Source organism: Haemaphysalis longicornis, unplaced genomic scaffold, assembly GCF_048455015.1.
Source record: "Haemaphysalis longicornis isolate Haplotype H1 unplaced genomic scaffold, Haemaphysalis longicornis Haplotype H1 scaffold_3, whole genome shotgun sequence".
Classification (NCBI taxonomy): domain Eukaryota; kingdom Metazoa; phylum Arthropoda; class Arachnida; order Ixodida; family Ixodidae; genus Haemaphysalis; species Haemaphysalis longicornis.
In genome coordinates this window covers 65,775,127-65,802,366 of record NW_027526335.1, presented here as the reverse complement: position 1 = coordinate 65,802,366, position 27,240 = coordinate 65,775,127, and the positions used below count along the sequence as shown (strand labels likewise).

At 50.2% G+C, this 27,240-nt stretch overlaps 2 protein-coding genes across 4 annotated transcripts in view; one reads left to right on the top strand and one right to left on the bottom strand.

Moving 5' to 3' along the window:
- Positions 1-27,240, top strand: part of Fy (fuzzy planar cell polarity protein-like protein) — a 53,769-nt gene that overhangs the window by 20,573 nt on the left and 5,956 nt on the right. Inside the window, exons 1-8 of one of the 2 annotated variants that reach the window (XM_077703298.1) lie at positions 4,060-4,219; positions 15,300-15,421; positions 16,712-16,865; positions 17,657-17,773; positions 18,271-18,468; positions 24,183-24,278; positions 24,381-24,514; positions 25,551-25,735. In XM_077703298.1, the coding sequence (XP_077559424.1) occupies positions 4,196-4,219; positions 15,300-15,421; positions 16,712-16,865; positions 17,657-17,773; positions 18,271-18,468; positions 24,183-24,278; positions 24,381-24,514; positions 25,551-25,735 (1,030 nt within the window). In that variant the 5' untranslated portion in view covers positions 4,060-4,195. Of the gene's footprint in view, positions 1-4,059; positions 4,220-15,299; positions 15,422-16,711; positions 16,866-17,656; positions 17,774-18,270; positions 18,469-24,182; positions 24,279-24,380; positions 24,515-25,550; positions 25,736-27,240 lie in introns of those variants that run through there. The other variant, XM_077703297.1, reaches the window with a different exon arrangement.
- On the bottom strand, positions 1,846-17,764 carry LOC144174543 (uncharacterized). 2 transcript variants are annotated; one of them, XM_077703295.1, is made up of 2 exons: positions 17,626-17,764; positions 1,846-4,201 (listed from the first exon to the last, which is right to left on the bottom strand). In XM_077703295.1, exons 1-2 carry the CDS (start codon positions 17,643-17,645, stop codon positions 1,903-1,905), a joined length of 2,319 nt encoding a protein of 772 aa, XP_077559421.1. In that variant the 5' UTR covers positions 17,646-17,764; the 3' UTR covers positions 1,846-1,902. The 2 variants fall into 2 exon arrangements, with proteins under 2 accessions (XP_077559421.1, XP_077559422.1); XM_077703296.1 differs by lacking the exon at positions 17,626-17,764 and adding an exon at positions 8,993-9,821.

The window sequence follows — 27,240 nt, the reverse complement described above, 5'->3', positions numbered from 1 at the left end:
GTTGCGTATCGGGCAGTCTGCTGAAACTGCAGGTCTGTAGTCGCGGTCCAGTTATCTACGGGCGTTAGAACGGGGATTGCGTCGTTACTCTACACCGGTGGTCGGCAACCTGTGGCTCGCGGGGCAGTATCTCCGGCACGGCGCTACAACCCCCCCCCCCCCCCCCTTGTCAATTCCTGTCTGAAGGCTGACATGTCAGTTTTGACCTCAGATGGGGTTAGACACGAGCAAAGAAAGATCGCTTCCAGTAGGCTTTGTACTTCATCTTCACACATAGCCAGATAACGCCACTGCGAGCCGGCCTGGTTGGACTTGATGCATTTGACAGCGCCTGTCCATGTTTCCTTCCTTGTCCCCGTTTGTGTTCGCTATTTGTCAAGGTGCAAATAACGTCTTCCCTTCCCTCCTTGGCGAAAGTCCAACCCTCCTCCGATGTGTCGTCCTGCCCCCGCCGTGTCCTTCACGCAGCTCGGCCCTGCGCCTCAAAAGGCTGCCGACCCCTGCTCTTCACGATGACCGAACAGTCTCCGTCTTGTTTAAATCTTGGCGCATGTCAGCTTGGACATCGTCATCATCATCATATGCCTGTCTGCAGGACGAAGTCCTCGTCCGTAATCTTCCAGCTGCTCCTCTCCTGCTTTGGCCTAATCCGTTATTTTCAACACCAATTTTTAACAGAAAAGGTGTTAAAGCTTGAGCGTGATCCGGTTGCGTTAGCAGAAAGAATACCAAGAAAAGAACTGCGCCGCCTGTAAAGGGTACACCACCGCAGATAGGGTATTATAACAGTGAAGCCGGCTTTCACGCCTGCTCGAGTGTGAGCACAAGGGGCATATGCGTATGCGCACCCGTGTCCATGGGCGTCGGTAGGGAGGGGGGGGGGGCAAAAGGGGCACTTGCCCTCCCCCCAAGCCATCCCGGCACTTGCACCCTTTCCCAAGCCTTCTCCCTCGCGATACAAAGGGTTTGGCCCCCTGCCGACGCCCACGCCCCTTATACCATTTTAAAGCTGATAGTCTCCCTTGCACTACTAAAACCCAAAACAAATATTGTGCAGTTAGCACTAGTGGTACAAGGCTGGAGAAGCAGCTGAGATGGGAGTCGACTTATAGCTTCTTTTCTTTGGGATCCGCTGTCAATGTGGGGGACCGACCGGAACGGGCTTGTAAAATCCGGCTTAACTTGGCCTCACTAGGCCGACATTTAGCCTAGCCTAGCAAGAACATCGCACAAACTAACAAAACCTAGCAAAACTTAGCAAAACCGGGAGAAGCTAGGTTGAGCCCCATCTCCGCTGTTTCTCCAGTCGTTCTTTTTGTATTTCATCCACCCATAAAGTTATGTGGCTTTTCCCATTTTCTATTCCCGTGTCGCGGCAGCCATTCTGTTACCCTGCTGGACCACCGGTTCAGTTTTCCACATTACTTGCCCAACCCAACTCTTCTTTTTCTGGGACACCATTGTTACATGCATAAAAATGTGTTCAAACTCACAGTGCTCGTACACACGCGGTTAGTGTAGCTCCATAATTTGATTGTTTTTCGTTTGTGTGCTTTCGAGTGTCGAATGGCCAGACTTCGCATTACGGAGAACATGTGCGTATACGCTTGTTTACGTCACGCACATCCTCAGCGCAAGCGCTTTGCGCTTGAGTTTTTCTTACAGAAGCACTGCACAACACTATAGTGTCGCCGTGGAACTTTATTTACGTCGTGTAGAATCGACGCCGAAACACAAATGCCACGTACACCCGAAAGATCTTGACTGCAAGCCCATGCATTGTCCATAGCATACAGCCACCCTTACTGTCCGTCCACCAAAATGCTTCTTTTATAAACACGGCAGTTCGTCCTTCACAGTTCGCCGCAGCAGCCCTGAGTCAAAAGTGCCGGACAGAGCTTGCTACTCGCTGGACTTCCGTTTGCGCAACACCCTAGTCGAGACCGGAGGCGAGGGAGCCTTGCAGGTCGGGTTGCCGCCGTTGCCGACGACGTCGCCCACGCGAAGAAAGCGGCGCACGAGCATCAGACAGTCGAGTCCCAGCTGGTCGATCTGGAGCTGGCCGTCGGCGCGTTCGTGGCAGCAGAGATCCTCCCGGACGACGCCTGCCAGCCGCCAGAAGTCCCTGTTGAGCCGCCGCCTGGCCTCCTCGAGCATGCGGCGCGCTCCGTCACCGTCCACGGCAGCCAGCTCCTGCACCGTGCACTGCAGGGTCGGGTGCCAGGACACGAGCTCGAAGGCACTCGCGCAGCGCGCCATGCTCGAGCCGAGGGCAAAGTGCGCGGCGCGCCGCACCAGCGACCCGTTGCGGCGGATCATGTTCTTGACGACCTGCAGCTCGGCCTGGTCCGCGCCCATCTCCCACGTGCAGAAGAAGGTCAGCGTGTGGATGTCGTCCGCGCACTCCGCCAGCGCGGACACCAACGCCGCGTTGGCCTTGGCCCGCCCGCGCAGCAGCACGAGGTGGCACAAGCGCCTGCTCTGCCGGACCCACTGGCAGAATTGGCGCACGTCCGAGCCGCTGAAGCTCCAGCCCTCGATGGAGAGCTTTTCGAGGCTGGCGTTCCTGCAGATGCCGCTGAGGATGACGCACATTCCGAGCTCCGAGGTGCGCACGCTCATGCGCAGCTCCTTGAGCGAGACGGTGGTGGCCACGAAGGCCGCCAGGGAGTGGGCGGGTTCCCGGTCGTCGAGTGCCCGCGCCAGGCTGCCATGCAGGCAGAGTGCCGTGATCAGGTAGTTGGTCGAAAGGGTGGCGCACACTTGGCTCAGGCGCAGCGGGTTCAGGTCGAAGAAGAGGTGTTCGCCGTTGGTCGCCGACTCCCGCGGCATGTACAGCCAGTCGTTGGTAAACATGGGCCTGTGGCGGCACCAGGCGACGGCCACCTTGCCGACCGTGCCGGTGCTCTCGAGCAGGGCGAACAGCTCTTCCGTGGACACCTGGGTGAGCCACTGGAAGCTGAGCGTCTGGAACGAGCTGTTCTTCGCGACGGCCTCCAGCAGCCTGCGCAGTGAGTCCACCTTGAAGGGGCAGCTGCTGAACGCCAACCTCTGCAGGCCCGGGCTCGTGCTGACGGCACGGATGAAAGGATCCACGGGCCACCCCTGCCCCCACCAGCACTTGCAGGTTTCGCAGTGGAACACTCGGTCGGGGTTCTCGCCCTGGTGGCCATGCGGCCTGTGGCCCTGCGACCAGCTGCACGAGTTGAAGACGACCTGCCGCAGCGTTGTGCTGTCGGCCAGCGCGTTCGTCAGCAGCGTTACCTCGAGCACGTCGAATGTGTACTGGTCCACGCAAAGCTTCTCCAGGGTCTTGCTGGCCGCCATCGCCTCGACCAAGTAGTCCAGAGTGCAGGCACCAACACTCCGCTCGGAGCCCATCAGCAGGAGCTCTTCCAGCACTGCGCTACCGGAGACGAACTGGAACAAGGCGCCCCTGCTTGGCTGCTTATGGGGCAATTCGATCGCCAGTTTGCAGATGTTCGAGTCGCTGCGCAAAGCCTGGATAACGGCATCGCAGTTGTCGAAGCCCCTAAGTCTGGTCAGCTGAAGCGACTGCAGGGAGCCCAGGGCAGCTATGAAGCCCGCTGTGACCGCCTCTATCTGGTCGTGGTCGCCCGAGATCCGCATGTCGCTGCAGTGCAGATCTGTGAGCCGGTGTGTGTTGGCGAGGGCCGCCAGAAGGTCAGCCAACACCTGGGCCTCGACCGAGTGACTGCTTAGTCGCACTGCGACCAGGCACTGGCTCCGCTGCATGGCGTCGAGGAAGAGCCGCGGCTGCGTGTTCAGCGAGAAGCGGTCCGCCTCCACCAGGTACACGCAGCGGTGCTCGGTCAGCAGCCAGTGGAGGCACACCAGGGCCAGCTGGGCCTGCTCCAGCAGGCTGTCCGCAACGCCGGAAGAGCTGGCGCACATGGTCGATATGGTCAGCCGGCCGGGCGTCACCTCGCGCGCCTCCATGTTCACGCAGGCCAGAAGCTCGTTCCAGGCGGGCAGCTCTTCGAGGATCTGACACGTCACCGGGGGCGTGCGACTCTGCGCGTCCGTGCAGACTACGGGAAAGTTGAGGCGGTGGTTGCCGAAGCCCGTGGCCGGCGACCGGAGACTGCGGGCCATAACCTTCGCCGGGGGAAGTTCCGGGCACAGTGCCCTGAGCCGGGTGACGTAGGGAAGCAGCTCGTATTTACGGGGAGCCATGGCGCTGAAAGGAAAAGAAATTGTGAGCACTTTCAGGGCCGTGACTTTTTTGTTGGTGCACGCACGTGTGAAGCTCGAAGGGCTCAGGCAGGGCAGGTTGATGCTTCGAGAAACTTTTACGCACAGGAAGTACGCTTGTTGGCGATGTTGCCGCATTTGCGCCTTAAAGTGTGCAGTATAGTCATGCTTGTAACAATGACCGCTTATCGTTTACAGTCGAACCTCGTTATAACGACTTACAAATTAGTTCGTAATAACCGATATTCGTTGTAACAGTAGAGGTAAAAGTCGTCTAATAACAAATCGGCAATCTGGCTCGCGCAAAGGTACTCGGTACAAAAATGCATTTTTCAGGCATCGAACTCACTATAAACAAGGCAACCCTTACCTTTCTTCGTGTTTCATTTTAAGCTCGATTAGCCGGAACTTGAGTACGTGAAATTACATCAGAACAGTTGACTTGAAAAAACAGGACTTCGTCCTTAATTATTTGTTGAAGGATGTGATCTTCGTCTGGTTGCTACTAATATCACTGAGCGGGATGAAGTTTTACACGGCGTCCGCGAACAAAAGGGCCGTTATACTTCTACAGTTTCGGACTATGGTTTTTCCAAGTAGCTTCTCAGCCTCCAGGTGAAATATTTCTTCGTTATATCCGATGTCGCGCGCGGCTCTCACGGGTTCAGTTTCGTTATAAAAGATTAAGTGTTATTGAAATAAAGCGTGACCAACCAAAGTTTGTATTTTCGCTATAGCCGATAATTAGTTACATCAGTGTTCCTTATAACGCGGTTCAACTGTACTGTCAAATGCGACAGCGTGACCTCCAGTGCATGCTAGAAATGTCTACAATAATCAGAATTTATTATGTTGGAATTTAACGCTGCATAAATTTAATATTTTCCGTATGCCTGCTTCCTTCGCTGCAAAGACGATACTATTTCTGCCGCTATCTGGTTATGCAACTACTCATTAATTCAGTTTTCTAGTTTTCATGGTTCTCCTGCTGTAGTCACGAATTCAGGACGCGGGTTCGATTCCCGGCCGTGGCGGCCGCTTTTCTGTTGGAGGCGGACAGCGAAAATGCCCGTGTGTTCGAGATTGCGGCGCATGTTAAAGATCTCCGGGTGGTCAAAATCCCTCCACTACGTCACGCCTCATCGCCTGTGTAGTGTCGGCGCGTTGAACCCCACAACTAATCATCATCATCATCATCATCATCATCACCAGCCTATCTACGCCCACTGCAGGGCAAAGGCCTCTCCCATTATTCTCCAATTACCTCGGTCATGTGCCAACTGTGACCAATTTATCCCCGCAAACTTCTTGATCTCATCTGCCCATCTAACTTTCTGCCGCCCCCTGCAACGCTTGCCTTCTCTAGGGATCCACTCTGTTACCCTTAATGACCAGCGGTTATCTTGCCTTCGCATTACATGCCCTGCCCACGTCCATTTCTTCTTCTTAATTTCTACTAATATGTCTTTAACACCAGTTTGCTCTCTGACCCACTCCGCTCTCTTCTTGTCCCTTAATGTTACACCTATCATTTTCCGCTCCATTGCCCGCTGAGTCGTTCTCAATTTAAGTTGAACCCTCTTAGTGAGCCTCCAAGTTTCTGCCCCGTAGGTGAGTACCGGTAAGATGCAGCTGTCATACACTTTCTTCTTCAGCGACAAGGGTAGGCTGCTATTCATTATCTGAGAATGTCTGCCATATGCACCCCACCCCATTCTGATCCTTCTAATTATCTCTGCCTCATGGTTGGGATCCGGGGTCACAACTTGGCCTAAGTAGATATATTGGCTTACCACTTCCACTGCCTCGCCACCTATCTCAAACTGCTGTGCTGTCCCGAGGTTATTGATCATTACTTTAGTTTTCTGCATATTAATTTTTAGGCCCACGGTTCTACTCTGTTCGCCCAGTGCGGAAAGCATGCTTTGCAATTCGTCCCCCGAGTTACTTAGCAAGGCAACGTCATCAGCAAATCTGAGGTTACTGAGGTATTCTCCATTAACCCTTACTCCCACCTGTTCCCAATCCAACGTTCTGAATACTTCTTGTAAGCATGCTGTGAATAACATTGGAGAGATTGTGTCTCCTTGTCTGACACCCTTCCTTATAGGTATTTTGCTGCTCTCCCTATGGAGGATGATGGTAGCTGTAGACCCATTGTAGATATCCTCTAGTATTCTTACATAATGCTCATCTACCCCCTGGTTCCGTAATGCCTGAATGACTGCTCGACTGAGTCAAATGCTTTCTCATAATCTATGAAGGCTATATATAGGGGTTCAGTATACTCAGCGCACTTCTCTATCACCTGATTGATCGTGTGAATATGGTCCATTGTTGAATAACCTTTACGGAACCCTGCTTGTTCTTTAGGTTGACTGAAATCTAAGGTTGCAGAGATTCGGTTAGCGATTACCTTGGTAAATACCTTGTAGACGACTGACAGTAAGCTGATCGGCCTGTAATTTTTCAAGTCCTTCATGTCGCCTTTCTTATGGATTAGGATGATGTTCGCGTTCTTCCAAGATTCCGGTACCATTGCGGTCATTAGGCATTGCGTATACAGGTTTGCCAGTTTTTCAAGTACAATTTCTCCGCCATCCTTCAAGAGGTCTGCTGTTATCTGATCCTCACCAGGCGCTTTGCCCCCTTTCATTTCTTTCAAAGCCTTCCTTACTTCTTCGGTCGTTACTGGTGGGATGTCTATCTCCTCTGAACTGCTGTCTCGTTCGGCATTATCCTGTTATGTCCCGGCTACTGTACAGATCCCTATAGAACTCCTCGGCCACTGTGACTATTTTATCCCTATTTGTGATGACATTGCCTTGCTTATCATTAAGTGAATACATCTGATTTTTCCCCACGCCAAGACGTCTCTTCACTGCTTTCAGGCTTCCTCCGTTCTTTACAGCGTATTCGATCCTCTCCATATTATACTTCCGTACGTCAGCTGTCTTACGCTTATTGATTAACTTCGAGAGCTCGGCTAGTTCTATTCTGTCAGCTGCGGTAGAGATTCTCATGGTTTGCCGTTTCCTGATTAGATCTTTCGTCTCCTGTGAAAGTTTACCAGTATCTTGTCTAGCCATAGTGCCCCCTACTTCTATCGCACACTCCCTAATGATGCGTGAAAGGTTGTCGCTGGCTTGCTGGGTCGTAGGCTCGGCTTCCTCGTTAAGGGCGGAATATCGGTTCTGCAGCGCGATCCTGAATTCTTCTACTTTACGTCTTACTGTCAGTTCGTTTATCGGCTTCTTTCGTACTAGCTTGTTGCGGTCCCTCCTCAAATCTAGCCTAATTCGAGATCTTACCATACGGTGGTCACTACACCTTACCCTTCCGAGCACTTCCACATCCTTCACGACGCCAGGGTTATCGGATAATATGAAGTCTATTTCATTTTTGTGCTCACCATTCGGGCTCCTCCAGGTCCACTTCCGACTCTCCCGTTTACAGAAGAAGGTATTCATTATGCGGAGGTTATTCCGTTCTGCAAACTCAACTAGTAGGTCCCCCCTGCTATTTCTACAGCCCAGACCAAAGTTCCCAACTGCCTTGTCTCCAGCCTGATTCTTGCCTACTTTAGCATTGAAGTCCCCCATAACTACGGTATACTGTGTTTTTACTTTAGCCATTGCCGATTCCAAATCTTCATAGAAGCGTTCCACTACTTGGTCGTCGTAGCTGGATGTGGGCGCGACTAATGTGGGTCACAACTAATCAATTAGTCACAAATTCAAATTTCTTGACCTGTTGGGTGCCGTTGCTAGAGTGCCAGTGCGGACGCTTGACCAATGTCAATCGTTTAGTCGCAAAATCAAATTTCTTGACCTGTTGGGTGCCATTGCTACAGTGCCAGTGCAGACGCTTGACCAATGTCGATCGTCGCCCATTCGTTGTGCCATGTCCCGTTAATCGTCTAAAGAAGCAAACATGCGGTTTGCTTTGGCTGAAGCTACGGCTACGGCTCAGTGCATTAGCAACCGGACGCAGAAATGACTACCTGCAAGCGAGGCCGCAACGAGCTAGGCGACCAATACTAATACCCCACCTCATCCAACCTCCCCTTCCTTTACCGTGCCTCTATTTTCTCTCGGATGACAAGCTAGACGACCCTGTTCACGCATGGGCTCGCGCAAATCAAGGTAATCGGAACAAAGACAAAATCAAGAATACAGTCAAGGCGCGGTTTTCGCACACCGTTATCCAAAGAGGTGATCCTCAGAGACTCCTGGGACATGGCCTGTAGCCCTGCATAAAGCCTTCCTTATAAAATGCCGTAAAATAATGAAGCATGCATGGGACACCGTAAGGCGCACAAGACGACCATTTAAAGTTTGTGGCCTGTCGCGCTACATGTCCGCCACTGGCAATAAATATTCACCACTTTGTACGCTGACGCATCCAGATAGTCCCTAAATCAAACAAGCGTGAGTCTCCACCCTCCTCTCCCAAACAAACCAATATGGCTGAACACAATTCTAAAGCGAACGACCCACTTGTTGGCGTCTACGTCGGGCTACAGACGCGTAAAAGGGTTTCTGACCAGCAAAAGATCTCTCAAGACGTTCCGCGCACGATTTGTAAGAGACAGAGTAAGTATGGGTCGTCCGAAATTAGCAAGATTAGCTTACGGCCACAGAACAAAGACTTGTGGCTCTCATGGCCAGCGTACAAGGGACACGTTCTAGACATACGGTCTTGCTGTGGCGTGCAGCATCTGAGCGGGACAGCTTGTGTACCACCCCCTTTGGACGCTTCAACATCAGATACTCACTGAGCCTGAAGTCAGCGGATGAAGGCACTTCGATAGAGCCTTGCGAAATGCACGATCTGCTAAGCGCCTACAGAAGCAAACACGCCGAGGACAGCACTCGAAGCCTTGTCTGCCTCGCCGTCGTTACGTCATTGCTGTGTGGCTTGACTTGGCTTCGGCACTTGCACTGCGATGATGATGATGATGACGCTGCGCGTCGGCCATAGGCAGAGTTTGAACATACTAATTCTCCGCCGGTTTAAAAGGACAACATAAAAATTGGGATGTCCCCGTAGGAAAGAATCAAAAGGCCATGCAGAGTCCGTGGGCGTCCACATTTCCAAAGTGTCTCTGACGTAGACTGCGTCGCACACAAATGAAAAGTGAGATGCGGGAGACATTGTGTTCGTTTGATGGTGATTGACATGCTGATGTCGGAGCCAAATCAGAATCGGTGAATCGGCTGTGGGCGGCAGCTATCATCGTCACTGACTTAAGCGGGTATGTGAGGGTTGTGGTCCAGCCAATGGGGTTTTCGGTTGCTTTGTAGGCACTTCGGATTTTCGCCTTATATTACTCTGCGTTCGTCCGTTGAGAAGCATCTGTCATCGCGTTGCGCGCCAAGTCGTTTATGATCACTGGTCAGCTAGTTCCCAGTGGGGAGGTAACAAGGTTTAGGCACGGCCTCCGCGATCACCCCGCGCGCAAAACGCGCGGGGGAATCTAGGAGGCCATGGTTTAGGCGTGCTTAACTGTCAAATACAGCGGCTTTTGTGCGGGAATCAGAAGCGCGGGAAATGGCTACAACTCTCGCTGTTATGAAGAAGACAGCGGTATATTCGGGCTGAGTTTAATTTTGTGAATCGCGACGAGGCTATCGGTATGCATCGCGCGGCCGCTAAGGAGGCACCTTTGTTACCTTGCGGACAGTGTATAAGTTAAATCAAAGGAATCGATTACGCTTGCGGCATTTACTTACGGTCTCTCGTGTCGTTCCGCAAAGCTTTCCTTTATTTCAAAGCGCTTTGCCCAGCGGGCATCATGGACCCCCGTAATGTCACAGTTGGACATTGTTTCCATCGCCAAACTGCAGCCGCCGCCTCTGGAACCGCACTTCTCAGCACGACACGGATGCGTGTCTGCAGGTCCGATACTGCTGGCGATCGTGAAAAGTTTCCGCGGAAGCCTCGTCGAAGTCACACAAAAAAAGTACGAGGCCTCGTTCGTTAGCGATTGCTGCTGGAGGGCAGGTCACCTCGCGAACCCGAAGTTACGTTGGTGCCCGTGAAATCCGACGTAATCACAGTGAAAGGAGCCGTTGGGGGCGGTGAGACCGCGCGGACACTTCTAGGAAACATGCCTCGCTGCTCCGAGGCATTCCTGGCTGGAAAAGCGGTACCTTCGGCAACAGGTCCCATACCTCTGTCAGGGCATATATAGGCGGCGGCGGCGGTAATGGCCCGTCTTTCCGTGCACCTGCAACAGCGACGGGACCCTCGCTGGGCGGCCGTTTCCTTCGTTAGGCCATTTCACGGTGAACGTGCGGCAAACAGTGCGGCTGCTGCTCCCTTTCTGGGAAAAAGTCCGACCTCTGACCCGGCGTGTTCTACCGTGTTATTTCGTGCGACCGTCGGCAACACTCCTGCAGCCCTCCCCGTCTTTCCAGTCGATCAGACTGCAGGCGGTGAAACACCACGGCGGGAAAGCGCGTCTCCAGTAGAGAAGCTGGCTCGCCGTTCCTTTATTTCTCCAATGGAGCGTGTAAGACGAACACTACCGTATGTGTACGCATATAATGTACAAGGGTGGCCTACGTCCCGTTACTTTAGCGCTCTTCCTACTTCTGTTTTAAATAATTCAGATACACGCCAAAGTTCTGTCAATGCCCGATGACAATTCGCGCGTGGGCCAACAAAGATCGGACAAGGCGAAAAGCCGGTGGGTACGGGTAGACGAGCGCGTTTTCCTGTTTGTTGCAAATACCGTAGCGTATTTGTCAGCAGCACCCATGGTTTCGTCCAGGTGGGTGAAGTTGGCTCACAAAAAGTGGGTTACAAAAGCGTATAGGGAGTTCCGACATTTCTCTCGTCTATCCGTGGGCGCGTGTCGATCCTCAAGCAGCCGTTTTTGGGCGTGTGGCTTACGATGTCGCGCCAACATTTACACCACGGTAGCATGTATAGGGAATTCGGTAGCATGAATAGGGAAAAACAAGGATTGCGGTCAGTTCATAATGCGCACACAGGCGTTCTTTTTTTTCTCAGCTTACTGGAAGGAACAGTACTACCCGCATTCGCGCGCTAATTAAATCCGTTCATCTCGCCGACGGCAGCGTACAGCGCTATACCGCTCCAGCGTGAGACTGAAAACCGCCAAGAATACGCTCCCATTCCTCCGCGATTCCTTCATCGTTTGCGTGTCCAGTCCACCCGCCCCGGGGTCAGTTTCGCGCTGACTTCGAGGTCGTCTCTTTGCGTGAAGCCGCGTTCTCAGGTAGTACTCCCCGGTGCTTTGGACTGCAGACACACATGCCCACCTCCTCCTCCTCCTGTGCTGGAGATGATTGCTGCGGGCCCTCGGAGCGAAGACAGTGCGCTCCCTCCCACATTTCGATTGAGCGCACCGGTGCCACGCCCTCGAGGAGCCTCGTCCGCCCGGGGCATGCTTTCAGGATGCGCCGACGGGGCGGCAAAGAGGACCATTGTTCACACAGCGTGCCCACCTCGGGGGCGCCCATTTGAGTCGTCGCACTTCTTGCAAGCCTCGCGTAATGCCCCCCGACTCTCGACCAGCATGCACTGCGGATGGCGGGGGGAGGGAGGAAGCGGACCCGAACGGAGACACGGTTTGGAGGAGCAAATACCGGAGCGGGGAACCGCATGGGAATTTGGCCGTTTTTTTCTGGCTGGGAGTCTCTGCCCTCTTTACCATTGTGGTTCATCGTGGCAATCGTGGGGTGGCTTCGACGGCGCCTTGTATTTCTGTCTTTCCGACAGTGCGTAAATATGTGGAGCGCACTGACGAGCCCGAGAGTTTGCGAGAACGTGGTTTGTCAGGGGGGAGTTGGGGCGCACCATTTTGTCAGGGGGGAGTTAGGGCGCACCATTTAAACTAACGTCCTGGGGAGACTTTGGTCTGTGTTCGCGGATGGTTGTCGTCTGATTCCGTTGGTTGTCCTGCCACAGTATTGACGAGAGATCACCCCTGATGCGCACGATGTTCAAAAATGACACGAACTCACGCGTTGTTCCTGATTTATTCGAAACAAGCCCAAACGGAACTCATATAGTGGACCTGATGTCTTGTATTTGACAGCGCCTGTGACAGGAATGTAACTGCTGGTGTACCAAAACTGGTTTTCAAGCGTGACATGCGCACGTCTGCTCACAATTACGATTAAATGGCACTTCGTGCTATGTCACGACAGTTCAAAACACAATGCCGCCATCGACCATTGGGAGGACTTCGTTGCGGGAATGACTATCAGCTGCCCATGCCTGCCGCTGCGGCAAACCATTCGCGGTTCCCGTAGCGGACGTGCGCTAGCTCGCACGAGGTCGTTAATGCGTGCACCATTTCAGCGCCCCTGAACGGTGCCGCACCCAGGCCACTTGCTTCGCGGAACATTCGAGGGCGCGTAATTGTTTTTCGGGGAGTCCGCGACACATCCGTGATTAGGCGAACGGCGCGCTAACTTTGAGTCCGCCAGGCCTCTGCCAGCCGTTCCATTACAGGCATGTGCTGCACACTAAATGTGTTCCGAGCGCAGAGTTCGTGTCCTTTTAAACAGCGTCGCTGTTTGCGGTGTTCCGTTACGCAAGTTGAACTTGAGGCTTGGGGGACGACGACGGAGAGTTTCCGGCATATCGGCCCAAAGACTTCCCAGTGGAACAAGTTCGTGGGGCCGAGAATCTCAAAATGTAGACCAGGGTCCGTTAAAAAAAAAAAAAAAAAAGTGCAATTCGCGCCCATTTCAGACGTGTCGTGGTCGCACTTGTGAGGCCTCTGACCAATGACGTGCGCAGAAACCGTCGCCCCGCCTTGGCTGTGCTGCGTCACATCCCGGTCGTCTGCTTTCGGCCAATCAGGGCTCGCTCCAAATGGACACTGAAACGGACATGAAATGGGTGAAGCTGAGTGCTCCGTCCCAGAGCATGAGTGATGCGTATTTTAAAGCGAAGCTTTCTATGCCTTACTGATGGCGTTCGACGTCTCACCAGAACAAACTGCAGGAAAGCCAACTTTACGCAGTGAGTTTCACAAAACGACGACGACGACGATGATGATGATGAAGGAACGTCAAGTGCATGAAAAAAAAAAACGCTTCCTGTGTGTCTCGCGTTATGGAGCCGACGTCTATCCGATTGCACCATTACGACACGGTCTAAGCAGTTTGGATTTTGGAATTTGATTTTGTCTTTACCCAAGCTGCATGGGAGAAAGCTTCGCGTTTTAGCTTTGATTTTTTAAATGCATTTGTGATCATTAGGCAGTACAATAGTAGTGATAATAAACTCCGGCGCATGGTGGCTGACCATATGGTCTCGACTCTCGAGACAGTACAGGGATGCAATACGAGATCACCGCAACCCACGGGAGACGGCCAGCAATCAGCGGGGGTTTATCCAGAATTTCGATTTTGGGAGGGGTGTCGAAATCCTCATGGGGGGGGGGGGTGTTGGGGGTGTGTATATATCCCAGGGCAGGGTGTTCGTGGTTGTGGAAGCTTTTTTGTGTGCGTGTGCAGGAGGGGGGGGGGGGTTGCAGGTGTCGAAATCCATCCTTCTGGGGGGTGTTGGGGGGTGAGGTGTATAAATCCTTGGTCATCAGGGCCTCGGACGTAGTCAGCGCCAGCTGATAACCGTTGCGGGTGAGGCCGGCAAGACCAATGGTACCCCTGACGTAGGGATGAACACCCGAAGTCATTCATCTCTTAGGGCTTCCACAAATTCTGTTCCTTCTGCTTTTCCTACTCTTTCAACTCTACGGAACCGAGAGGTTTCACGCTACAACCGCCACTACCACCTCGCGTACGGCTCGGTTGCTTCATGCACTTGCCGACGACGGTGCACCAAGGAAGGAGAGCCGGCCAGGAGGCGCGGCCTTGCTCCCCAGCGGGGGAGGCGGGGAAGACGTGGAAAGAGAGAGTCGGCGTGAAAGTGGCGCCGTGACGCGGTTCTCACGCTTTATCGCGCCCGCTGTGTTTTCATTTCCGCGCTGGTTTTATGCGTGCCGTTCACGCCGCGGGGTCGCAGGTGAAGCAGGTGCGTCCGCCGAGGAAGTGCGTGCGCGCACCTGACGCGCCGCTCTTCTTCCTTCCACGGCCTGCGTTTGCGCTGGACTCGCACCGGCTGCGGAAAGAGATGGGGGGGAGCGGAATTCGGTCACGAGTACGGTGTCGGCTCCCCGGGTAAACGTGTAGGAAATGGCGCCAAATGCTCCCGCGGGAACTTTAAACCTTTGACGTGCGGGTGTGCACACACACGCACGCAGTTTTGCGTGGGGACTGGAGAAGAAATGACGTCGATGCTGTCGCGGGAGATTTGAACACTAGCTTGGTAGGCGGATGTGTTCGATTGCGACGTGGCAAGTTCTAGACGATTGAGAGGATGCTTCGAGAGTGATATCTAACTAGCCTGCACTATCTTCGATGCGGCGCAGGCAGGGCCGTAGCCTGGGGGTTCTAATTAACCCCTCCCGATTTTCTTTTCAGGCAGTGCGTAAGCAATACTTAGTCTTGCTCACGGCAAAACTCCTCCCTTCCCATAACCCATAACCAGGGGTTTATGCAGAATTTCGATTTTTTTTGGGGGGGGGGGGTGTCGGTGGGATGTTTGGGGGGGGGGGTTGTATAAATCCCTAGGAAGGGTGCTTGTGGAATCTTTTTTTTCGGGGGGGGGGTGTCGAAGTCCTTCTGGGGGGGGGGGGGGTTGGGGGGGTGTATAAATCCCTGCCCGCAACCCCATCCGAAAAAAAAAAATCTCGCTACGGCCCTGGGAGCAGGTGAATATATAAATGTGATTAGGGACGTCGATCGATGGGTGCAATGTGCGGCCGTGCAGCAGAACGCTCTCGATTTACAGAAAAAGAAGTTCACTTGAAGCTATCTGTAAATCAAATAGAAATCGCAGCACCGCTAAAGCAATCTTTTGCCTGTCGGGTTGCTTATAGTACCGTATCCTGGTGTAATTGTGTGTTCGCGGCGAATGAAAAATGGCGCCCTTAGCCTAATCTGTAAGCCCTCTTGGGGTCGGTTTCCTGTTGCGTAAAATGGAAGGTGCGCTGCGCATTAGTAGTCGCGTCACTGTCCGCTTCCTGCTTGGCGCAGCTTCCGTTCGCGGCGGTGGGCACTCTGAACGGGGTGCACCTGTTCTCGCGCCTGCGGGGCGCTTCCCTGCACAGCACCGCCACCAGGGGGGCCAAGGCCGTCTGGAGGAGCTACCACGACAGGTGAGAGGGGGAGGGAGGGAGAACCGCGACGACAGGGCAGCAGGCGGCCGCTCAACGCGGAGGCAGAGAGAGAGGGGGAGTGGCTTTATTTGCTGAAAGGGGCATCAATGATCTGATGGGAAAGAAGGTAGAAGGAGAGAGGGAGGGAGGAAATGACGGGGAAAAAGTGTCAAGTTCAAGAGTATTCAATCCGTGTAAAGCTCGTGAGGCCAAAAGTCATCTGAACTGATCGTGATCCCTTAGTGGTTTATGAGCTCTGTAGGGCACAGGGCAGGGGCTGTAATTAAATGGGGGATTCTTCTCGCCGGCTAGGCAAACTTTAAATTGCGAGGAATGAAACTCCATTCATATGCAGGTCAACAATTTCCCAAGGAAGGGGGGGGGGTGTGGAGCACTAAGTTGTTGTCCACAAAAATTGTGCCGCTAAGCAAGCACAAGGAACCAGTATGATTTCGTGACATCTTCAGACACAATGAGCAGTCAGTTCACCTCAGCACCGATATTACATGTGGAACTGAAGGTCCTTACGGATCCTAGGGGTTAACCCGCACACGAACGCTCATGCATGTAGTTTGTGGAGGCGAACCATTACCCGTGCTCTTTCCTTGACTGCACCTGTGTTCAACCTGTGGGTTAATGAGCAGATGGGCCACCATTTCCTGCTGAAGAAAGAGTGCTAGGTTCAAACTCCCATTTTTATTTCTTTCAGACTGGCATTAGCTGTCGCTTCATCGTACTCATAATAAACGAATGAACTTATTTCCAAAAGGGAAAGGACATAAACCCCAGGGTATGGATAGGGAATTGTGGGAGAGGAAAGTAATTATCCAAGAGGGCTTTTGCTTAAATTAACAATCTGTTTATCTCCACCCTGGACAACAATCAGTTCAAATCATTCCAGAAAGGTTCCCTTTATTCTGTGAAGCCTCAGGGAGGTGTACATTGCCTTTTGGCAAGCGCAGACATAGTGTGGCTCATGTCTTGAAAGCCGTATAATGCTTGTACTGCGAACCTTTTATTATGTATAGTACCTATGCACTTTATTTTCATTTGTTTCCCTTTTCTGATGTGCAAATTCTTAATGAAGTTTACCAGTCCAAATCCTTAATTGCTGTCATGGTGTTGTTCTCGTATGTAAGCCGGCCAAACCTCTCCCCGTCAGTATCTGCCCTATGTGAAATTTGCCTTCCTCATTAATCACTCACATACCTCCCAAGTTACACGGTGGAATTTGCTGCCTGCTCTGTTGTTTACATCTTTAGTTCGCTGTTTTTACTTTTCTTTTTGTAGCGTGGTGTTACTTGTGGTGACGAACAACGACAATGCGAGCGACGACCACTTGAACCACTTGCTGGACAACGTCTTTGCGGCCATGGTGATGACAGTGGGCCTGGAGTCCCTGCAGACGATACATAATGTCGACAGGCTCAAGAGGGACCTCCGGGTGAGGCAGCACCCCCCTTCCCCCTTGTTTATTTATTTCCTGTAGGTCTATGCGCAGCATCAGACACAGCATTAGCTGATGCACAGCCGGCGCTTAACAAAATGTGAATGGAGGGATGTCAATTGGAACGCACAGATGTCGTTGTTTCTCAGCTGGCTTTCATCAATAATTATGACGTACACCTCTCTCCCTTTGCATCTGTGCTAGGCTCACATCAGTTTTTCCTCTCTTAACCAAAAACATCGCAGTACTGTTTTATTATTAGTATCTTCCTGTCTGCTTTCATTTTTGTGGCTGAGCATTTGTGACTGTCATAATGTGCTCAATTTGTTTGGTACTAAAGTGCGATCAGATAAATCTGCAAGTTGAATAAATTGAAGTTAGACACACACATATGCCTCTGTTGCAGATGCAGTGAAAAAAATTTGGAGGAGGCATAAGCTTGCCTTGAAGCAGGCAATGTGATAGCATTATTGAAAATGCACTGTAGCATTATAATTTGCTACTGTGCATTACACCGAAGCACTGATGTTATTGTACCCCCAGTGGCACACCCATGAGTGTGGTGAAAACTTTCTATTACTGCATGCACACCATGTGTCAGGGCAGTTCCTTATAATCTGAGTGGTTTGAGCCACAAGGTGGTGCTACAGTATTTTTCACTCATGGCCAATGCTGCTGACCACGCTGGCTCTTCTACAATGCAGGGCCCCTTTAAAACATGAGTGTATCAAGCTGGGATGGTGGTCCTAAAACATACCCTGTCTTGTTGTGCTTCATTCTCCCTCCAGGGCTGCTATCCAGTGGTGGACCACCTGTTGTGTCAACTTGATCAGGATGCCTGTGCGCTTGGAGACCTGACCGGTGCCACTGACTTCATTCTTTGCTCACAGAGCCAAGCACTGCAGGTAATTCCTCCCACATGTCATCACAAAGGGCTGTGTGAAAATAAATTTGCAGCATTATTAATTTTTTAGATTTTAATGCTGGAATAGCCTGAAACTGGAGAAGAAACACTGGATCATTTGTAGAAATAGGACGTGTATATATTAGTGAGTAGGCTAGCTTAAATTTTGTTTGAGGGGAGTAGACGAAAGCATTTGTGTCAACGCATGAAGATTTCCTCTGTATCGAAACTGTGAGGAGGAGTGCTTCAAGTATGATTCATTTCTTCTGGTCAAAGGTACGGCAATGCTTTTGCAATAGGGTAATCAAACACACTCAGTATTATGGCATTTTGGATCAGGACTGCTCGAAATGGCGACATCGCCCATCACTCCATTGCATGCGAGTTAATTGTTATAAAGCTCATGGTACATAATACCTCAGGTTGCATAGTTTGCCTCCCGCCCCTATCAGGTGGTGTTTTAACAGGCGTGCATCTCTCCCTCCCCCCTTGTTGCAGAACTACCTGGACAGCTTTGTGGAGGAGGTGGACAGCCTGTACGGGTGCCTGTTGGTTCGGGGCAAGGTGGCCGTGGCCACCAAGCAGTGGCTGCGCCTCACCCAGGAGGAGACCACCCTGCTGGCCATCGCCGCCCGCGCGGGCACGAAGTGCATCTCCCGAGAGACGCCCGTCTACCTGCCCACCAGCTGCCCACTGGTGAGGGGGCCGCCTCTTTCTCATCACTTTCACTTCTCCCATCACCTGGTGGAAGACGAGGAGAAGAGATGTAGAGATGCTCGGGCCCAAAGAGCATCTTTGCCCTCCTTGCCCCCGTTCCACCTCTGTTGGACTGAACCCGCCTCCTGCATAATTTCACTCTCCACAACATCGTTGTACATAGTGTATAAAGAGAGAGAGATAGGAATTTTATTGAAATGAAAAAACACAGAAAGGTCGGCCTGATGGTAGTATATCTGGCCAGCTATTCTGTCTGTGGGAAGGGAAAGGGAAGGAAGAGCGTGGATAGAGGACGAGAAAGGTATAAAGGCCGCCAAATGAAAATGCTTGACTTTCTTTTCTTTTTCTTGAGATTCTCCTAGCCTTTGTAGGTTGAAAATGAATACATTATTTCGGGGCAGGCTTCAATATGAAGATGTTAGCAGATGTCGTATGAAGAGAGAACTAGAACAGGTAATTCCTTCATTTGGTTAGATGAACGTCTTTACCAGTCTTCCTGGGCTAGTAAGCTTTTTCACTATCAGGATGCTTCATCCATTTTGTAAGCTTCTTCACTATCACAAACATGCACCGTTCCCCTATAGGGGCAGCTGTTCTAACTACAGACATCAGTGACCACAGTGATATATTTAAGCATTAGGAAAAAGAAAAATACAACTACCGTAAAAAAAAAAAACACCAGTGTTTCATCAGGAGATGACCCTATAATTATCTCGATGAGTTTAGATGGAAAAAAGAAGGTTTTGATGGGAGCATGTTCTTCAAACAAAATAATTCAGAGGGTGCGTATGATATATTTTTAGGCAGTTTATTGAAGCTATGTAACTAATCATTTCTGTATAAGTGTTTTCGGCCATCAAACAAGATTTACCAGCCTTGGACTAGTCCACCATAACTGTGAATACTGGTATTGTGCTTAGAACTACGTACTTTCAGAAAAATAGTGCAGCCAGCTTTTAGGCATGGAGTCCGTAGTTAACATCCTTGTGTCCCAGTGAGCACTAATGCTCTTTGAGTCCTGCAGGAAAATCATTATCTCTTTACATGCACTGCCGAGGCATTGTGCACGCCGAATGGTTTGCTCATGTAGGGAAGATAATTAAGGCGAGCCTAATGCAAAGACGCGTCCTGGCAGCGGGGCCGGTATGCTGTCATAAATTTATTTATTTATTTATTTGAACATACTGTCAACCCTCATTTGAGGGTTATTACAGGGAGGGAATACATCACACGCAAAGATTACATCAATTCGCTTTCAAGAAACGAAAAGAAACAAAGGCAAAATCACACAGAGACCATTGAACACTATCAATATTATCAAATAAGAAGAGCATGCTATAGCTGCCAAGGAACCTAGAACATCGAATAAGTTTCAAGGGACGTCACTTTAAGGAACATATGTGTCAAGAAAACTTTCGAACGCTTTAACATCGGTACATTCAGCAATGTGTGCAGGCAGGCTATTCCACTTTTCTATGGCATCAGGGAAAAACGAATAACGAAAGACGTTCGTGCGGGCGGCATAAGGTCGGATTGTTGCATTATGGTTTAACCTCTTGCTATGTCTGCCAGGTTCTCGTATGTACAAGTTTTTATCGATGTTTACATGGCGTTGCAGAACCTGAAATAATAATTTTATCCTGTTCCTTTGCCGCCTAGTTGCTAACAATTCCAGATTGCATGCGGTGAGCATGTCGGTAACCGAGTCAGTTTTTTTGTATTTTGAACATATGAATCTGGCGGCGAGTCTTTGAATTCTCTCAACTTCAGCTTTTAGACATTCCTGATGGGGACTCCAAACTACGCCGGCGTACTCTAGTACAGGGCGAATAAATGTTTTGTATGCCGTTAGCTTGACGTCTTTCGTTGCGTTTCGTAGTTTTACCCGAAGGAAACACAGTTTTTTGTATGCTACCGAGCACACATTTTCAATGTGGGTGCGCCATTTGAGGTCATCAGTGATCACTACACCGAGATATCTGAAACTAGTCACTTTTTTCAAAACAACATTTCCGATGCGATACTGGAAGGAAAAAACACTTTTCCGCCGGGTAATGTGCGCATATGTGGTTTTGGAATAATTAAGTTCCATGTCCCATTTTTGACACCATGCATAAAAACCCTCGAGACACTGGTTAATTTTGATTTGGTCATCTTCACCGCTAACTGGGGAATAAAGTAAACAGTCATCTGCAAATAGCTTTAACACCACTGGCGGCTGAACAGCTGTAGTGACATCATTAATATAAAGCAAAAACAACAACGGGCCCAGTACTGACCCCTGTGGTACACCAGAGAATACTTCCAACAAATTCGATACTGAATTACTAACACGTACAACCTGCATCCGATCTGTCAAATATGCTTGTATCCATTCTAAAACATCATTTGCAATACCAACTTGACGAAGTTTATAAAGCAGTTTGCTATAAGGCACCTTATCAAATGCTTTGCTGAAATCAACGCATATTACATCTATCTGCTGTTGCGCATCTAAGGCCACCGAAAAGTCGTGGACCGTCTCCACTAGTTGCGTAACCGTCGAGAGGCCCCGCCTAAACCCATGTTGGTTTGCATAAAGTAACTTATTTGCTTCCAGAAAGTGCATAATATGTTTTGCGATTACATGTTCCATGAGCTTGCAGCAGACAGATGTCAAGGAAACAGGGCGATAGTTGGTCGGAAGCAAGCGATTTCCGCTTTTGAACACAGGAATAACTGCAGCGCAAAGCCAATCTTTCGGAAGGGAATGAGTTCGCAAGGATTTTTCAAATATAATTACTAGATAAAACGACATCCACTCCGCGTATCGTTTTAGAAATGCCGTTGGTATCTCGTCAGGGCCGCTGGCCTTCTTGGAATCTAAGTTCAGAAGCTGCTGAAACACACCTTCCTGGCTAAACGAAATAGGCTCCATGGGACATGCGCAGGAAGGGCTTGCCATATCGGCGACGTGATTGTGCTTGCTTCGGGTAAACACCGACTGAAAAAACTCATTGAAACCATCCGCTATCTGTCGCGCGTCTGTCACAAGGTTGTCTGCTATTGTTATATGGTCTATTTTTACTTTATGTGCTCCCAAAAAACGCCAAAATTTTTGTGGCGAGGTTCTAATGAAGTTGCCGAGCGTTTCATCGAAAAACTTTCTTTTTGATTCCGATAATGCCGTTTTGAGGCTCCTACGTGCCTGTGAGAGTTCATTTAGTTTCTTTGGCTGTTTGCGCAGGCGTTTTATTTTTCGTTTCATATGGATAATCTCTCGAGTTATCCATGGATTTTGCTGCTTTCTTTTTTTATAACGACTTGGAACAAATCTAGTAATGCAAGTTGCAATAATACTTTTAAATCTCTGCCACAATTCCTCAACGGACTCGGACCGTGAAGAGATTTCAAATTCGTTGAATGATAGCTCTAGGTAGTCCAAAACAGAAGTATCATCCGCTCTTTCGTAATCTTTGACCGACACTTGTTTGTTACTTCCCGAGTTGGTAGCATGATGGCACGATGAGGGCAGTATGTTCACTGAAACCATTTTGTGGTCGGATATACCATCTTGGATTGATACATTGTAATTTTCGACCTTAGCGGACAGGAACACCAAATCCAATATTGATCGGGATTCAGGTGTTACCCTCGTGTACTCTTTAACAACCTGTCTCAATTCATGATAAAAAGCGATTTCCAGTAATTTATTTGCACTTGCCATCTCAGTGTGGTTACATGACAGAGCCTCCCAATCAATGTGTCCTAAATTAAAGTCGCCGGCCAGTACTAGTCGGGTGTTACTGTTTACGTGATTGCACAGAAATTCGTTAAGGTTGTCTAAGAATTGAGGTGGAATAGCAGGTGGCCTATAAACTACACCAATAAGATACACAATATTTCCAAACGTTAATCTGCACCATACCGATTCAACCATATTGCTTTCAACCATTATGGCCCGGAAACAGTTTTTAATGATAATAGCCACGCCCCCACCTCGTGAATCTCTGTCCCATCTAAACATGGTATACCCTGGTGGCGCAATACAATCGCTTGGAATGCAGGTGTTCAACCAAGTTTCGGTTATTAACACTACGTGAGGGCTCGCCGATAGTATCACATATTCCAGGTCAGTAATTTTATTAGCAATACTACGGGCATTTAGGAGAATCAGGCGTAGCTATGCGCAAGGTGTTTTGTTATGCGACGGATGCGCATTTTGCGATGCGCTGGCTTCAAACGGTCTTCCCTTATGGACTTTATCTCGACGATTCTGATAAGGACATCGCTCATTTCGTGTGGTGTCCCACGAGTATATTTCCTCGTCTATTTTAATCTTGTCGCCTACAAGCGTTACCTTTTTGCCGTTCTCCTTGTCTGCAGCAGCACTTTCCCACAATTTTTTGCGAACGGCTACAGTTTCCTTCGCATAGTCGTTGCTAACGCTAACAGTACTCCCCTTGAGCTTTTTGCAGTTCTGTAGCACGCTATCCTTTTCCCTGCAATCATAGAATTTCATTATGACGGGTCGGCATTTTGCTGGGTGTTTTTTGCCAATGCGGTGAATTCTTTCTATCGACTTCACTTCAACGCCCAACTTCTTCTCGAATATGTCATCCACAACAGCTTTCTTCAAATCAGCTTCCGATTCTTTCGCCTGCTCCTCAACGCCAAAAACCAGAAGGTTGTTCCGCCTGCTTCTATTTTCCAACTCCGTTAATCGATGAGCCTGGTCTTGTACAGCCGTTTCAAGAAAATCAATTTTCGCTTTCATTTCCTGGAATACTTCAAGAATTTCAGTTAGTCGGTCTGTTTTACTGCTTAGACCCGAAATTTCCTCTTTGATGGCATCTAACCTACGGTCTGACTTTGCCTGGTTTTCCAAAATTGTTTGTATCATTTGCTCTACTCCAGGCCCAGGATTTTCCTCGATGTCCCCCGATGTTAGCAACAATAGCATCACAGACCAAACATCAATCACTAGAGTGCAACACCGCCGAGGGCACGGCAAAATCAACAAAAATCTATCATCGCTACGGTACGAAGCAGTATAATTCCCAGAACTAACCTGGAAAAGTAACAAGAGTCGTCCGTTCATACTGTTCGCCAGATAGGTGCCGTGCCCTCTGAAGTGGTCGATGTAGTGCTGGTCCTTTTGTAGTCTTGCTGCCGGTGACGTCACCGTCGACGCCCTCTGGTCATCCAGTAAGGCAACCAGCTTCACGTCGGCGGGACGATGAACAGGCAAGATTTGCGGCGTTCCATGAGTGCTCCTTGATGACGCTGTAGCGATCGAAAACCACGGCACAATCTGGAAAAGTAACAAGAGTCGTCCGTTCATACTGTTCGCCAGATAGGTGCCGTGCCCTCTGAAGTGGTCGATGTAGTGCTGGTCCTTTTGTAGTCTTGCTGCCGGTGACGTCACCGTCGACGCCCTCTGGTCATCCAGTAAGGCAACCAGCTTCACGTCGGCGGGACGATGAACAGGCAAGATTTGCGGCGTTCCATGAGTGCTCCTTGATGACGCTGTAGCGATCGAAAACCACGGCACAATCTGGAAAAGTAACAAGAGTCGTCCGTTCATACTGTTCGCCAGATAGGTGCCGTGCCCTCTAAATAATAAATGTGCACCTAACGTGACCTGCAAGTACTTCTCTCTCTCTCTTGTCTTCCTGATCACTGTTCTGCCATCCTTGTCCCATTCACTGCAGGTAAGCAACCGACTGGTCACGCTTCAGCTGACACAAGGCGTCGAGCTGTGTCTCCTATGCGGACCAGCCCCATCGTTGGCAGTTCTGGAAGAAGAGGTACGGTGGAGACCTGTCTTCCTCATTTGGCCCATCAGTGGCCTTTGCAACCTGTGTAACTACAAGGAGTGTAACGCACTGTCCACTCTTCCTCTCAAACAGGTCTGCCAGTTCTGGAACGAGGCCTTCGACTTGCTCAAAGCTGCTGCCAGTTTGCATCCGAGGAACTTCCCGCTTTGCTCAACGACTGACAAGAAGACTGCCACCTTTCCTCCTTTGGACAAGAACATCCTAGGGTGAGCCTGAACTGATTGCCATATAGTAACTAGTTTGCTGTGGCGAGAACTATCAAGGCAGTCAATTTGGTAGGCAGTTACTGCAGCAAAAAGAACAGTCGTGACATGCATACAGGGTTTTTTCTGGATAGTGGTACCAGTACTTGTGAGCCCCCTGTTCTTCTGGCGTCTTCTTTTTCAACACCCCCCAAGAGGAATTCCCTTCTCTGAATGTGTTTTCGGTACTAATTCTAAACAGGGGCATTTTATATAGTTTGGACGTTAGCATGGCTTCACTTGAGCAAATTGCAAAATAATGTAGCACTTTTTTAATTGCATTTTACACGCAGGATTGAGCAATTTGTACCGCAATCTCTTGGAGGCACAAACCAAGGCATACCGTAAAGTTCTGAAAGAACGCCCACCCAAAGTACAGAGATATCAAGGTAAAAATACTGGGTGGGCGATCTTTTAGGTCAGGTGCAAAAACCTAGGAAAAAACGACCACACCGGTGGCCAAAACTGCGGATATATCAAGAAAAAAATATTAGATGGGCGAACTTTCGGCTCAAGTGCGGAAAGGACAAATGAGTGACCACATCAACACATGAATATATGATTCACGTTTATTTTGTTCACTCATCGGTGCTAAAGCCATCGATTTTAAGGGGTGGGCAATCTTCGGGGTATTTTAGAAAATTTAATATTTCACCCCTAAAGGGGGGTGGGCAATGTTTCGGGGCTGGGCGTTCGCTTGGAACTTTACAGTAATATTAAGTGGTACGACGTCTGGCCACGTTTTCCTACCCCTCTGTTTCAAAACAAAAATCACAATGGCGTGCAGTGCAGAATACATAGGGATGCAATACGGTCGTGAAGAACCTTTCTGAACAGCTTAGAAACAACCTGATTTTCGTGTCCTTCCTGCATCGTTGCCTTCAGCTAAACACTTTGTTCTTTCATCTGTAAAGTCAGTCTGTTATTATTTTGCTCACTTCCTCCCCCCTTCCAAGCGTTCACTTGCTTCCCTCCTCCTTTGTGGCCTTTGTGGGTGCAGCTTCCTGCTAATAAACGTCAAGAAGCAGCGGAGCCTGACGAGCGTGCATCCCGTGGAGGACGAGGCTGGCCGCTCAAGGGACGGCAAGTGCATCAGCTTGCGCAAGCGCCAGGAGATGCTCCGCGCCCTCTACAAGCTCGTGCACTCCACGCACTTCCTGGCGCCCACGGCAGACGACAGCACAGGTGCGCTTGCCGTAACCTTTCAGGGCTGCTCTAAACGGACAAGGGTCACTCTCCCAGCCATGGCTGCAGAAAGAAAGGTGTTAAGTTTGAGCACCTCATTAAATTAATGGAGACTATCGGCAGCTTGTTTATCATTGTTATTTAGCTTTATTGTGCTTTTTTTGTTTTTAAGTTGGCGGGGTAAAGTAGTTTACGCATTGGCTGATACTAGTGTACGTATTGGCATGTAGCACTAGGGCTAAATGCCAAGTCATTCCATGTCTGGGTCTGTCGCCCCAACGGTGGGGACGTGTTGGTGAACAGACAGACGTCGGTTGGAATGCCCGTAGCAGTTTTACAGAAAATGATGAAGCGTTAACAAAGAAGGGTAATTTTGGACTCTGCTCACACTGTGATCTGCAATGCATGTTTTTCAGTTGCACGTGTAAATAAATTGTACATTTTTGGAATAGACTATCGTTTGCTAGGTGCTGTCGATCAACGAGCCAGCAATCATTGGCCTTCCTCATATCAAGGCTTTTAAAGGGGCACTGACACAAAAATTTTGCATCTTGTTTTTTTTGTGGCGATAAGTAGCTAGTGACCTACTTATAACCTGTAGAAACCTCATTTGCTTCAGCGTGCGACGGTTGTTTAATTAGAGGCATTTTCAATGCGGCCAGTCGCAGTTTCGGTTTCAGCGAGTGCCGCGAAACGATGGATTTTTTGGATTTTGTGTGAACAAAGCTGACCATGTGACCGTCGGAGGGATATCACAGAGCAGAGCCGCCGTAGCACTGTCGAATCTGCATCGACGGCAGTTTCTGTGAATGCCCGCACGTACTGATCTCGTGAGGCGCTTAATTAAAAAGCGACCGTGGATGTGACGCAGGCGCTCGAGTGCAAATGCTACCGCGGCTAAAGAACGACGCGCGACCAGCGCGACGCTCGAGACGGTGGGTGGCAAGACGCGCGCTGGGAGCAGCCGGCCGGTCTGCCTACAGGTCCGCCTACAGATGTGTTCGGCTCAGCACTGCGGCGGATATTCGAGTGCCGCTCTCGTAAGCGGTGCAGATGACAATTTTTAATTCAACCCGCCATCGCATCATTAACTCCTTTCTCATGTAAGCCACCATGGTCGGGACTTGGGGACAATTTCGTGCAGCGGTAACAAGCTATCACTCGAGCTACTTGCGCCGGCCTGGGCCACTTCGTGGCCGTGGCCGCCGCCTGCAGAGCGACCGTGCGGCTAGCTCAGTGGGCTTTTCGTGCCTCCGGCGCGTTTTCGCATCCAATGGTAATAAACAGTAATAGAAACAGAGTGCCTGGAATCGCTGTAGAACTTAGGTCGCGGCCAGCTGCCCGATTAGCTTACGAAATCACGGCGCCTCCGCTGCCTCCGCCGCCAACGATCGGGTCGTTCGTTCTCGAGAGCAGAAGCTCCGCCCCCCGGCCCTCCGATTGGAGCGGCGAGCCGGGCGAGCCAGCTAAAAACGCCGGTAGTGCGGAAGCGGCAAACACAAACT